The following is a 13,953-nucleotide window of genomic DNA, read 5'->3' as shown; positions in this document are numbered from 1 at the left end:
ATATAATAAAAAGGAATGGGTGGGTGTGTCCAAACTTTTGACTGTGTATGTGACCAATACACGTTCTTCAGACCTATGAGATGTTCATGCGTCTTACCACACTGAAAGTGTCACACTATAAACATTTGCATCCCCTCTGTCCATTGTTCCTCATGTGACATTGAGTTCAGCTTGTTCCCATGTGAGGACAGAAACTAGAGAGGGGGAGTCTCCACAATAACGCTGAGATTGAGATTGGTTCTGACATCTCAAATGGGGGATCTTCAATGATATTGTTCACCTGCCCCTTTGGCTTAATGCAGGGTGAGAGGGGGAGGGGCATGTTTTGGGGTTGTCGGTGAGCACATGAAATAGTGGAAAGCGTGAAGTGATGTGAGGTGGTGGGTGGTGATTCACAACTCGCATACGTTGGGATGAAAATTTCATCGGCGGACAGGTGGGCGAAAATCTCTCATCTGAGAAATACGTCCCCCCTCCCGAAGCACCCTTGATTACGGTGTTCATATAACTGCACCATTCTGAACAAGCGTCCATTGTGTGCCACGAGGGCATGCAAAATTAGTGTCTCAGATATCAGCGGGACTCAGACCGTTACAGCACAATTTAGTCTGTCCTGTTGTCTCAAGAAAGCCTCATTTCAGAAGCTCTCAGATCAGACAAATATAAGCAACTCCCCTCCCTCCCTTCCTCTGTCCCTCCTTCCCGCCATATCTCCCTCTTTCTCTCTCCCTCTTTCTCTCTCCCTCTTCTGCTACTTTGCCCCCTCCTCCTCTACAACCAACTAGCCCACACCAGCCCAAATAGGCCAAATCTCATCTATTGTCCTGGGACTGCCCAGTGTGAAATTCGGTGTGACATTAAATGTTTTCTAATGAATAAATTTTGAAAGGATATGCAGAGAGAATATGTGTAATGGAATGTAGACTGCATTTTAAAAGCTTCTTCATTGTCCATCTTCTTTGGAATTTACAGGACAAAAAAACTGGCCTCTTTCAGAGCAAATGAGGTTTATAGGGGTGAATTGGGGGCAGAAAATTTTGGGGGCTGCTAGTCGTAAGATTAAAATTAGTTTTTGTTTCTGTTTCTTCTAATTCAATATATGAAAGTCAAATATCCTGTGTTCTAAAAAAATGGGAAGAGGACAAATTACAGCAAATTTCTACAGCTGGTCCACTGGAAATCCTAAATATATCTTGCATATAAAATGCTAAATTTTAAGGAAAGAAGTAATGCATGCCTCGAAAGTTTCTCTTATATTGAGAAACATAATTCTCTGCTCTTTTTACTAATATACAATGTCAAACACTAAACTGAAGAAGTAATTGAAGCACATTTTGTTCCTTAGGGTTAAGGATTGTAGTTTCATACTAAACCCCTTCCTTTGTTCCCAAGAAACCAAAGACGTCTATGTATTAACATCATAGAGTGAAGTTTCTTTGCTTTCTTTAACAATTCTGTTCATTTACACAGGTCACTCTTGTGACCTGTGTAAATGATACACACTGGAGACTAGATATTGCCATTGTTTAAGCCCACATTATTATTGATGTTGGCTTTAAAATAAACCTGTATCTCAGGGAATATTTCAGGTATACTGAAAACATGCACTCTTGGCTTTCGTAAGTATCTTACAGAGCCAAGTTAGAAGTTATGGCTGCCTGTATTTAAGGTGTACTGAATGCTATCTGAGACGGTTGGTGGAATAAATCCAATCACAACATGCTATTTAAACAGGTTTCTTAATGAAAGCAAAGCTGTCAGTCATAGGGACAGGAACATGGTCTACTCATTGCAGATGATATCTCATTACAAAAGCCTCTACAATAGAGAACAGCATTATAAAGTACTTAGTTAAACATCAGCAGGGGATTATGCGGTTGGATGATTGTGACTCTATCAGAGACCTTAGACCCCGATTTTCGGTTTCAATCTTAACATGATAGCTAGTCTGTTAATGAAAGGATGGAAAGTCACTAGATAGTTCAGTTTTACTGTTGATATTCATTGTTGAAAAAATAGCCAGTTCCATCTTAACCCTGCCTCATCCACAGCCAATATTTCTTTGGAAATAAGTCACTGATTATTTGACTGAAATTTATATTTAGATCTGTTTTACTGCTTTAAAAAATATGTTTTTGATCATTATGGCTGCAGAATGACAGTGCTATAGACTTGGTCAGTGTAAACAAATTGCATTGGGTCATGGTCATTGTTGTACTTGTCTGATTGGCAGAAAGGAAAGGTTAAACTGGGTCAGTTGGACTTGGAGGGAGCCCTGATTGCCAGAGACCGAGTTGGCATCCAGGACTTTGTGCTTCTTGATGCCCACAACAGTGAGACAGCCTTCCTGGACAATCTGAAGAAGCGCTTCACAGAGGATTTGATATATGTGAGTGAGATATCAAAAACAAAGGTTCAATTGCTTTTTACATATTCAGTGTGATTAAGTTCATGTCAAACGTCTCTATACTCTCAGACTTACATAGGTACTTTGCTGATATCAGTAAACCCGTACAAAGAACTGGACATCTACACCAAGAAACAAATGGACCTCTACATGGGAGTGAACTTCTTTGAGCTGCCCCCTCATATGTAAGTGTTTAACTTACCTTCATTGCCAAACCAGTAAATTAGATATTTGTAAAGAAAATAGAAATACTTTTTATATTCTCAGATATGCATTAGCAGATAATGTCTATCACACCATGCTGTCAGAAGCCAACAACAACTTTATTTTGATATCTGGGGAGAGTGGAGCAGGCAAAACTGAGGCCTCAAAGAAGATTTTGCAGTACTATGCAGTCAGCTGTCCTAGTACCACCTTACTGGACACTGTGAGAGACCGCATGCTCATGTCCAACCCTGTACTAGAGGTCAGTCCAACAATAATATTCTCAGAATGTGTCTGACCATTCACTACATATGCTTTACATTCATTACATGCATTTAGGCCTTTGGGAATGCAAAAACGATGAAAAATGACAACTCCAGCCGTTTTGGGAAGTATATGGACATCCAGTTTGATTGCCAGGTATTGACGAATACCATACTAAGTTCATCCTGTTAAATAATATGGCTTGTTAAAGAAGGTTCATGCTTGTTTAATGCATAGGGAGATGCTGTTGGTGGCCACATCCTCAGCTATCTGCTGGAAAAGTCTAGAGTAGTTCACCAAAACCACGGTGAGAGAAACTTTCATATTTTCTACCAGCTGGTGGAGGGAGGAGAGGAAGACCTACTGAGGCACCTGGGCCTGGAGAAGGAGACTAAACGTTATAGTTATTTAGTTCAGGTATGACTTCTATTTTTAAATCTGATGTGCAAAATAAGTAGAAGATAGTTATGAAATCGAAGTAAAATCAGACTCTCCAGTGTTTTTATAAGTCTTTTTTTGTTGTAATAGGGAGAATGTTCCAATGTGAGCTCCATTAATGACAAGAATGACTGGAAAACTGTTAAAAATGCATTATCAGTCATTGACTTTGATGCTAATGACATTGAGGTAAGGAGAGTAGCAATTTTTGTGTATAAATGATCTGATGTGCAAGTATGCTGAAAGCTGCAACCTTTGAACATAAACAGATACATTTTGTCTTTAATATCCCAGCACCTCTTTGGGATTATAGCTAGTGTGCTCCATCTGGGGAACGTGCACTTTGATGGAGACACTAAAGGTTATGCTACTCTAAACACTAATGCAGCACTGCGCTGGGTATCGAAGGTCAGTTGGGTATATTATATATATATATATCCTTAATCATGTTAAATAGTTTACATTGACATACTCTAAATGATTACACATCTGAGTAACAAACATTGCTTTTTTGTGTTGATGTTCAGCTTTTAGGAATCCATGTACAGGTCCTTCATGAAGCTCTGACATTCAGGAAGATTGAAGCCAAATCAGAGGAGGTAAAACAAGTTTGCAATGTAATGATTTACTTGTCTTTTTATCCAAAATCATTCTTGAAGCCGGGGATAACTGTATTTTTTTGGCCTCCAGGTTCTGAGTCCATTTACTGTTGATCATGCTATCTATGCTAGAGATGCCCTGGGCAAAGCCATCTATGGCCGTGCCTTCACATGGCTGGTCAACAGAATCAATGAGTCTCTGGAAAATAAAGTAAGAGGACAACAGAAAATAACATTTCAGTTACCATTTGAGGACATTGATTGGTTACAATTGATTGGCTACCGGTATAATTCATTTAAAAGCCGCTGGATGCAGTTTGTTCCACTGTAAAGAAATGGAAATATTGTTGCTAACTAAATTCTACTAGACAGATTTAATGAAACTATCGTGGAAACCGAAATAACTTATTTACTTGCTTCATTCTTTACCTTTTTTTAAGGATTCTGAGAGGAAGACAGTCATCGGATTGTTAGACATCTATGGATTTGAGGTATTCTCTGTTAACAGGTATGTGTTTGGAATTAAATGAAACAGATAGATAGATAGATAGATAGATAGATAGATAGATAGATAGATAGATAGATAGATAGATAGATAGATAGATAGATAGATAGATAGATAGATAGATAGATAGATAGATAGATAGATAGATAGATAGATAGATAGATAGATAGATAGATAGATAGATAGATAGATAGATAGATAGATAGACTGTAAACCTGGATAAGTAGAATCTACTTAAAAAAATGAGGTAACTCGTTGCCTTAAAATTTTTAAGTAATGAAGCATTAGTTGAATAAGTGAAGTGGACTACGTTCAATGTACTTAAGCCCATAATGGAATGGAATAGAACATTTAAGTTGAATGTACTTATAACTGAGTTAAAGTAACTGAAGATACTCAGTTTAAACAATCATTCCCCACCCATTTATTTAACTCAGCTTGTTAAGTAAGCATTACTCCATTAGCAATTCAACTAAATTGTATGTTGTAACTGACCCAACTTAACTTTTAGTTCCTGAAACTCAAAATATCTTTCAATCACTAGAGCCATGTAAAATAAATACATAAAACTGCAACAATACACTGATCCAAATGTATTGAACATGTCTTTTGTTTTTACAATAAAAGAAATAGGCTTCTATGTAGTTTCCTCAGTGATGGAACACTACAAATGTGAAATCGGAAATTTAACACCAATAGTTAAATTTAACATTTTGTTAGTGTATATATGTGTCTGTGTGTGTGGTGTGGGGGGTGTTGGGGGGTGTCAGAGGGCAGAGTTCAGCAAGGAGACAGCTTTAGGGAAAAAGCTCCTGAAGCCCGGAGGGCAGGAGGTTAAACAGTCCATGGTCAGGGTGAGAGGAGTCCTTGAGAATGCTGCGAGCTCATCGTAGACAGCGTTTCCTCTGGATGTCCTCAAGAGCAGGAAGTGGTGTCCCTGTGATGCGTTGGGCAGTTTTCACCACCCTCTGCAATGCCTTGTGGTCAGCCACTGAGCAGTTCCCATACCAGACTGTGATGCAACTGGTCAGGATGCTCTCGATCGCACACCGATAGAAGTTCACAAGGATGGATGAAGACAGCTGGTTCTTTTTCAGTGTCCTGAGGAAGAAAAGGTGCTGGTGAGCCTTCTTGACCAGGCTGGAGGTGTTTGTGGCCCAGGACAGTTCCTCCGAGATGGTGGTTCCCAGGAACTTGAAGCTGGAGACACGTTCAACAACCATCCCGTTAATGTGAATGGGGTCATGCATGCTTCCTTTCTTCTTCCTGAAGTCCACAATGAGCTCCTTATTAACAAGGAATGTCAATAAATTAGAAACATTTAAGTAATATGAACTCAATTTCTTGAGTTGATTTAAAATCTGGGTTTACAGTGTAGATAGATAGATAGATAGATAGATAGATAGATAGATAGATAGATAGATAGATAGATAGATAATTGTGTGCATGATCTTATAGATTTTTTGTTGATTTTATGTGTGCTTAGTTTTGAGCAGTTTTGCATTAACTACTGCAATGAGAAGCTACAACAGCTCTTCATTCAGTTGACGCTGAAGGCTGAACAGGAGGAATATGAAGCAGAAGGAATTGGGGTGAGCTACAAATCAATCATTCATCATTCAGACATCATAATGGAATGATATGCTGAGTTTGAATAACAGAATAAGGGTCTTTTTCTCTCACTGTGTTTCAGTGGGAGCCGGTGCAATTCTTCAACAATAAAATCATCTGTGATCTGGTGGAAGAGAAGCACAGAGGAATCATCTCTGTGTTGGTATAGAATAATAAATACACTGTTTTTACACACTGAAGAGACATACTGTAGATAGATATAAGTCTCTGGCACTTTTTGAGTCTTTTGGTATTTCAGGATGAGGAGTGTATGAGGCCGGGTGATGCCACGGATCTCACTTTTCTTGATAAACTTGAAGAGAAAATGGGCAATCATCCCCACTTTGTAACGTGAGTTTGTGTTTGATAATTACCTTAATATTAAATGTGGCACTAAACAAGAGTTCTTCTGCTTTAAGTATCTTTTAATGGATTCAGTACTGCTAGAAACTGTCAGTAGTTTGATTCTTCACTACAAGCCTCTGATAGTGAGAGTGACTCTCCTAGTTTGGCCACACGGCCTCTCTTAAGCCATGTATTGACTGACACCCTGATGAAAGTGCACATCAGTCTGAGAGAGAGAGAGATAGCGATGTTGTGTTGCTCAATCTTTATCCAGGTCAAACACAAATTAAGTTCCTGAATTACTGATTGAGTGCCAAGAACCTTCATGTTATTGTACTTCATTAATAGACAATAGCACTAGCAATGTCAAGGTTGAAGGATTCTCAGAAAACATACATCCAAAAAACTTGAGAAGAAAGCATACAAATGTATGTGCTTAATTACATGCAGTGCATTTATCAGTACATATAATAAATATACAAACACAAATTATTATTTCTAGGTGTGTATTTTAAGCAAGTAAATGTTATACATTGTTCAACATGAAGTGCCTATTGTTCTCTATCCAATGGAAACTTCTGCTCTTCATTCAGACATTTTTAGTGACTTGTTTTTATTGTAGTCTAATAAGAGCAATGTCCTTTACTATTCTATGAAATGAAGGTATAAACTGGCTGATAAAAAGACCCGCAAGTCTCTGGAGAGAGGAGATTTTCGTCTTCTTCATTATGCAGGGGAGGTGACCTACTGCGTTGTGGGTAGGAGAAGATGCACAAAAACACATCTCAGATGCCAGTTAACCTCAGAAACATGTTTTCTGGCTTTCACAACCTTTAATTTATTATGATCTATTCTTTTTCAATAGGTTTCATTGATAAAAACAATGATCTTTTGTACAAGAACATCAAACACGTAAGTGCACTGGGTGTACAATAAAGGAAAATGCTGGTCTGTGTGGATGAAAGGAACCTTGGCTCATAAAAGCCACTTAATAATTTCCTTTCCCTTTTTTTTGGTCCAACAAGAGTTAATGGTAGAAAATGTGTTCATGCATGTGTGTAACCAACAGGCGATGCGCCTGTCAAAGAACCCAATAATACAGCAGTGCTTTCCAGCCACTGAGGGAGACAGTAAGAGAAGACCAGAGACAGTGAGTCCACTTGCTGTGTTAAAATACTGAAATATATTCAATTAAAGTACAGAAAGTTGTTTTCAAGCTAGTAGGGATGTTTTTTTTTTAAGATTAAATGGAAATTGCACACATTGTGTTGTGGGTTTGACGATGATGATTTAAATGTGAATGATTTATCATTGTACTAGTGTCACCACTAATAATCTATAAATAAAATAAATAAAAAACAGAAGTGTTGCAATACACTGTATATATAATGCTCTTGACCTAAACATTTTTGGGTTTAAATTTGATTGATTTGATTGTATTGGCATTTTGTACTGGGAATCGAACCCCCAACCTTGATAACGCAATGCTCTACCACTTGAGCTACAAGCGCAAGGTTGGGGGTTCGATTCCCCGGGAACACATGATAGGTAAAAATTGATAGCTTGAATTAATATATATGAATTATAGCTTGAATATATAAAATTGATAGCCTGAATGCACTGTAAGTCGCTTTGGATAAAAGCGATAGCTAAATGCATAAATGTAATTAATTTAATTTAATTTAATTTAATTTAATTTAATATATATATATATATATATATATATATATAAACACACACACACACACAAAATAATGTGACAAAATGCAGTTTGTAACATCATAAGGTGAAATGATTACAAAATAAATAATTAAATTAAGTAATTAATTAATACCTTGATTACAAACTCATACTGCAAATGTTTGTATGTGATCAAGGGATTCTTTCCATACTTTCAACACACACCTTATGTATACAGTTTATTTCTATAAATTACTAATGAGTGTAGCTTATTGCTATTTTAAATCAAGGCGACTGAAGAAAAACAAAGAAAATATCCAATAAAATAAAATAAAATTATGAACAATCTGCTTCTTTGACAGTTTGCATGCTACTTTATACGATCTCCTTTAATCTGAATTGTGAAATGAAATCTGTAGGTGGCCACTCAGTTTAAGAACAGTCTTCTGCGGCTGACAGAGATTCTGACAGCTAAGGAAGCATGGTATGTGCGCTGCCTCAAGTCTAATGACAATAAACAACCAGGTGAGAAACTTGTGTATGTGGATACTAAGAACTCATAAATGTTACAAATACAATTATTCAGAGAATAAGCTCATGCTTGTTTATTTTTGTGTGAAAACTGAATTTAGATTTCTGGTAAAATAGAAAAAAGTTTTTTTCACTCTGTTTACCCTCTCTTTTCATCACAGGCAAGTTTGATGAAGTTCTGGTTAGGCACCAGGTGAAATATCTGGGGTTAATGGAGCATCTGAGGGTCAGACGAGCTGGATTTGCATATCGACGTAGATATGAGGTTTTTCTAAAGAGGTATGGCATTTAATACCATCACATACTCAGATGTGAAAGCTGTTAACTTTTAAATACACCTCATAGACTCAAAATGCTAATCTAATGCAACATTTCAAAGGTATAAAGCGCTTTGTCCTGCCACTTGGCCCCACTGGAAAGGTGTACCTGCAGATGGGGTGGAAAAACTCGTGCAACATCTAGGCTACCAGCCTGATGAATACAAAATGGGCAAGTGAGTGGTGTCAGGCTTTCAACTTCACAATTTAATACTGAGAAATTAGCACCCGTTTTCTCACCACACAAACCTGAACTACTCTTCATATTCTGTCATATTCAAAGGACAAAGATATTCATACGATATGCCAGGACACTTTTTGCAACAGAAGATGCCTTTGAAATCTGCAAACATGAATTGGGTAAGCAAAAGAGAACTCAAAAGAGACATTTAGATTATTTTTCTTTTATTATTATAAGCATGTGTTAATGTTGCTTTTACAGCTTCGAAAATACAGGCCAAATACAAAGGTTACAGAGCCAAAGGAGAGTTTCGAAAACAGAAAGAGGCTGGTAAATAACAGTATTTATTGATTTAATCTTTTTTTTTAAACTAAATATTACATAATATTATGACACTTCATTGCAACATAAAGTATATTTATTATAGCATAAATATGTGCTATTTTAAAATAATTTTTTTTGCCAACATTTAGCTACAAAAATTGAGACGTGTTGGAGAGGAGTGCAGGCACGCAAAGAGAGAGACCGCAGAGCCTGGGCTGTAAAAGTCATTAAAAAGTTAATAATATTAATTAATGTAATATTAATCATTATTATTTTTTGTGAATATTAATACATTTTACATGATTTTTACATGATGACATGATTTTTATCCATGCAGGTTTATTAAGGGTTACATCACACGACGTGAGGCAAAAACTACTGACAACTCTGAATACCTGGCCTTTGTTCGACAGAGCTACCTAAATAGACTCAAAGACAACTTACCAAAGACTGTCCTGGACAAGACCACATGGCTGACACCTCCCCCAGTCATGACAGAGGTATTCAACAGTGGCCCCAAAAAGTTTGAACACTTATGGCATGGCGAATTTATTTATAATAGCACATTTCATATGGTGTTCTAAGTGGTTTACATAAAAATCATAAAAATTGTATTCATAAAAAGAACACATAAAAAAACAAAAAAACAAAACAATACAAAGATAAAAAAGGTTAAATTAAATTAATAATTTTAAATAATCTATATTAAAAGAGGCATACATAAACATTGAGTTAAGTGCTTAATTGTACATATGTTTTTCGAGGCCACTGAATGCATTGCAAACGTTCATGTGCAATATTATTTAAAATTGGGAATGTCTTTAATGCTGTTGTATTTGTAGACCTCAGAGATTCTGCGGCAGCTGCACACACGTATGATGGTACGGAAGTATGTGCGGGGAATTACGCCACAAAAAAAAGCACAGGTCACTATCACTGTTGTCACATGCTTTTGTGTCTTAAAATACAGTTTCATCTAACTTCGCCATGTTTACATTTTGGCTGATGGTGACAATGAAGACTGAATGCTGTGTCTTTTCACAGCTGCAACAAAAAGTGGTAACCAGTGCCATCTTCAAGGGAAAGAAGGACAGCTACCCTTCAAGCATTGCTGTTCCTTTTGTGGACACTAGAATCAGTCAGTACAGTTTACAAAAACAGCAATTAGTTTTGCATCCTTTTGTATGTCTTATGCACTTCTTTTCATTTATCAGATGAACAAGACATCAATATGAGGGTTCTTCAGACCATACGACATGAACGTATCAAGGTAATAAGAATCTTTCTAACGGATGAGGCCCAGTTGTCAGTCATGCATAATAGAAAAAAAGCCTGTTTCCAGTGTCACCTAAACACACTTTCTCTCTCTGCAGTACAGCGTTCCTGTGGTGAAGTATGACAGAAATGGATTTAAACCCAGACCAAGGCAACTTATTCTCACTCAGGCTGCTGTATATCTGGTAGAAGAGGCTAAGATCAAGCAGAGAGTAGACTTTGTTTCTCTAAAAGGTGGGTTGATATGTTGTGAAGTAAAAGAACATGACCGCACTTTTAAAGATGTTTCCTTTTAATTATTCCCCTGTAGCATTCCTCAAGATTTTCACCAGGGCAGTATCCTCAAAGGTACAACTTTGTACCATATTTACCCCTAAAGGATACATATTAGTACCTTAAGGTACTACAGTGTACTCCTAAGGTACCAATATGCACCCTTTAGAGATTTAGAGGGCATGTTGTACACCTTAAAGTACAATTATACACTACTGAGAACATCTACAACTTTTCCCTTTTGAGTCTGGGGTCAGTAAGATTTTTTTATGTTTTTGAAACATAAGGCTGCACTTATTTGATTAAAAATACAGAAAACTGTAATATTATATTTTAACATAACTACATAAGTGCAACTATATAAATAACATTTTATAAATAATTAAATGAAGCTGAATTTTTAGCAGCCATTACTCCAGTCCTTAGTGTCGCATGATCCTTCAGAAATCATTCGGATTTGGTGCTCGAAACATTTATTATCATCAATGTTGAAAACATAGAATTGATCTTGTTTACACAGGTGCTTCTCTCAGTAATCTGGGAGACTCGATCATGATCCTCCACGTTGCTTTGAATGACCCAAAACAGAAGGTGAGCAAACCAGGCTTTATGCTAATACTGCTTACTATGTCATGGCTGATGGCCTTTAGGTAAACTGGAACATTATTTCACGATACAATATTACACAAATCCATACATCATTTCCAAGTACTAATGTAGCTTGTTTTATCTTAGGGGGACATGATACTTCAGTGTGACCACCTGTTTGAAGCTTTGACCAAACTGGCTATGATTGCAAACAAGCAGAATAACATCAAGGTTGTTCAGGGAAGGTAAAAAGGCTAACATCACTTATTTTCCAACCTGTAATGTACATTTGGACACAACGTGTTAACATTTAATCTTCTCACAGCATAAAGTTTGAGATCCAGGGAGGCAAAGAGGGCGGTGTGGACTTCAGTACTGGCCAAGAGCCTATGATTTATAAAGGCAAAAATGGACATCTGATGGTGGTAAGTGACTATTTTCGTATTTCTGCTTAATTTAACGTTATCGCTCCAGTACTCAAGACTCTTTCATTATCAAAGGTGGCTCCGCGGAACAAGTCTCGATGATCCAAAGGAGGTCACCAAGTCTCTGTATATTTCATGAGGGAAACCCTTATGGAAGACGATATCTTCCTCCATCCCATTCCAAACTGAAAACACACACACAACCCAACAGACCACTCAATGCTCACTATATGGAGTCTGAAAGAAGCACATTGCATACAAAAGCAAAGTTACAGCTAAATAGGTAAAATAAATAGTACAAATATTTTGTTTTCATAAATGCTGCCCTCCAGGTTATCGTTGTTACTTCATCACATTTCTTGTAAAATGAATATTTTATTTGGTCATGCTCATCTTTTGTTGATGAGCAATATTTATAATATTGTTTTATACCAATGCACACAAACCACAAAAATTAAATAAAGCAAATGCACAATTTGACCTACAAAATTTGTAGAAATCTTTATTTGTGATAATGCGTGTATAAATAATTTGTATGTAAAACATTTGTATCCATGTGCACGTCTGTACAAACTTCTCTACAGTATTACAGATTTCATTTTTTTTTTTTTAGAATACACTTTTAATAAAACTAATGATCATAAACCATCTGTGCTGCTACACTCTGCAGCAGAGGAGAGCCTGTACTCTGGTTGTTCCTGGAGCTTCTCTGATGTGGTCCAGTCTCTGATTACACTCTCATACTTGGTGTCCATTTCTCAATTACCGATATACATCCAATAGGGCTGTGAATCTTTGGCAAGGCAGCGATTCGATTCGATTCACGATTCATAGGTTTTCGATTCGATTCAAGAACGATTTCTGCAAATTTAGAACGATTCTTTTATGTTTATATTCCAAAGTGTTCATAAATTACAGCAATTTTAGTTTGGATAGTGCACCTTAATGTCTATTTAAAAAATGGGGGGTGACAGTTAAAGTGTTAAATGCTAAATCAGTAATGCTAAATTACAGTAGCCTTTATGGTTAGAGAACCATAGGTAAAAAAACAAACAAAAAAAAAACATTTTGTCCATTGTTATATGCTAGTTTAATGTTGGTATGGCATGACATGGCATACGTAAAAATTGATGTAAGCCAAGATAAAGATAAAAAAAAGAGCTTTAAGAGTATTGTGTATAAGCTAACATTTTGTCACACCAGGGGCGTAGCCATCATTTCAGAAGTGACAGAAATATCAAATACAATTGTTTTATGTATGTAGCCTATGTATTATCATAATTATTATTATTGTCATTTATTTATTTAATTATTATTTATATTTTTACAAGGAATTATCTTCTTTTTTTATTACTTTTAATTAGCTGTAAGAAATCAAATACACTGCTGGACAATAATCAATCATTTGTTATCGATAATTTATTCCTAATGCCAATTTTATGATTGAATTATATACTAGGCTACATTTAATTATCAATTATTTTAATTTTCTTCACAGAATAAGGTAGTTTCTGTACTGTAATAAATTCAGTTTAGCTGCAGATAAAGCCTGGCACGTCTATGAGAGCGAGATCACTTTTCTTTCAGTGTGAAAACTTCTTTATCTAATTTTCAGAAAATAAAATGCTATAGTAGCTATTTAACTTTTGATTCTGAGAGAAAACGCGCCAGATGTCTGTTTGCTAAAGCTACAAACGATATTTCAGATAAAGCTCGCGCTCTTATTTCAAGGTCATTGTTCATGCTGTGGTTATTTTAACAGTTTCCTTCATACATTCGGTTCATCCGCATTGTTTAAACACATTTATCATTCAATGGAACTGTGCGTATGTTTTAGACACTGACATTTCTGCTCCGACCATGAAATAAATATGCAGCTTTCGACTGCTCAAGTAACGCCGTCGGTAAGATGCAGAGAGCCATTGACAAACTACAGAAAAACTACTTCATTTTACTATTACTGGCCACGAGTTTTGAGGAGAGATC

The 13,953-nt window shown here is 36.5% G+C and overlaps 1 protein-coding gene across 1 annotated transcript; it reads left to right on the top strand.

Annotated features, from left to right (window-relative positions):
- The first annotated feature begins 2,705 nt into the window (after window positions 1–2,705).
- On the top strand, window positions 2,706–12,133 carry myo1ha (myosin IHa). Its single transcript, XM_059547203.1, has 28 exons — window positions 2,706–2,873; window positions 2,951–3,031; window positions 3,113–3,292; window positions 3,404–3,502; window positions 3,608–3,721; window positions 3,841–3,912; window positions 4,004–4,123; window positions 4,353–4,420; window positions 5,904–6,009; window positions 6,111–6,191; window positions 6,288–6,379; window positions 7,037–7,131; window positions 7,239–7,285; window positions 7,443–7,523; window positions 8,473–8,578; window positions 8,746–8,863; window positions 8,964–9,077; window positions 9,185–9,261; window positions 9,344–9,412; window positions 9,556–9,640; window positions 9,744–9,906; window positions 10,249–10,332; window positions 10,451–10,544; window positions 10,621–10,676; window positions 10,780–10,915; window positions 11,475–11,545; window positions 11,690–11,787; window positions 11,868–12,133. Exons 1-28 carry the CDS (start codon window positions 2,706–2,708, stop codon window positions 11,995–11,997), a joined length of 2,805 nt encoding a protein of 934 aa, XP_059403186.1. The 3' UTR covers window positions 11,998–12,133.
- Window positions 12,134–13,953: the final 1,820 nt, after the last annotated feature.

Source organism: Carassius carassius, chromosome 4, assembly GCF_963082965.1.
Source record: "Carassius carassius chromosome 4, fCarCar2.1, whole genome shotgun sequence".
Lineage (NCBI taxonomy): Eukaryota > Metazoa > Chordata > Actinopteri > Cypriniformes > Cyprinidae > Carassius > Carassius carassius.
The sequence above is the reverse complement of the archived record's forward strand: the minus strand, read 5'-3'. Positions and strand labels throughout refer to the sequence as shown.

What these genes read in the sequence shown, in the direction of transcription:
- myo1ha (XM_059547203.1), top strand. Translation starts at nt 2,706, where the DNA reads ATGCTGTCAGAAGCCAACAACAACTTTATTTTGATATCTGGGGAGAGT. An exon ending in ACATCCAGTTTGATTGCCAG is followed by an intron (nt 3,032 to 3,112) that starts GTATTGACGAAT and finishes TTTAATGCATAG; the next exon opens with GGAGATGCTGTTGGTGGCCA. An exon ending in CACTGCGCTGGGTATCGAAG is followed by an intron (nt 3,722 to 3,840) that starts GTCAGTTGGGTA and finishes GTTGATGTTCAG; the next exon opens with CTTTTAGGAATCCATGTACA.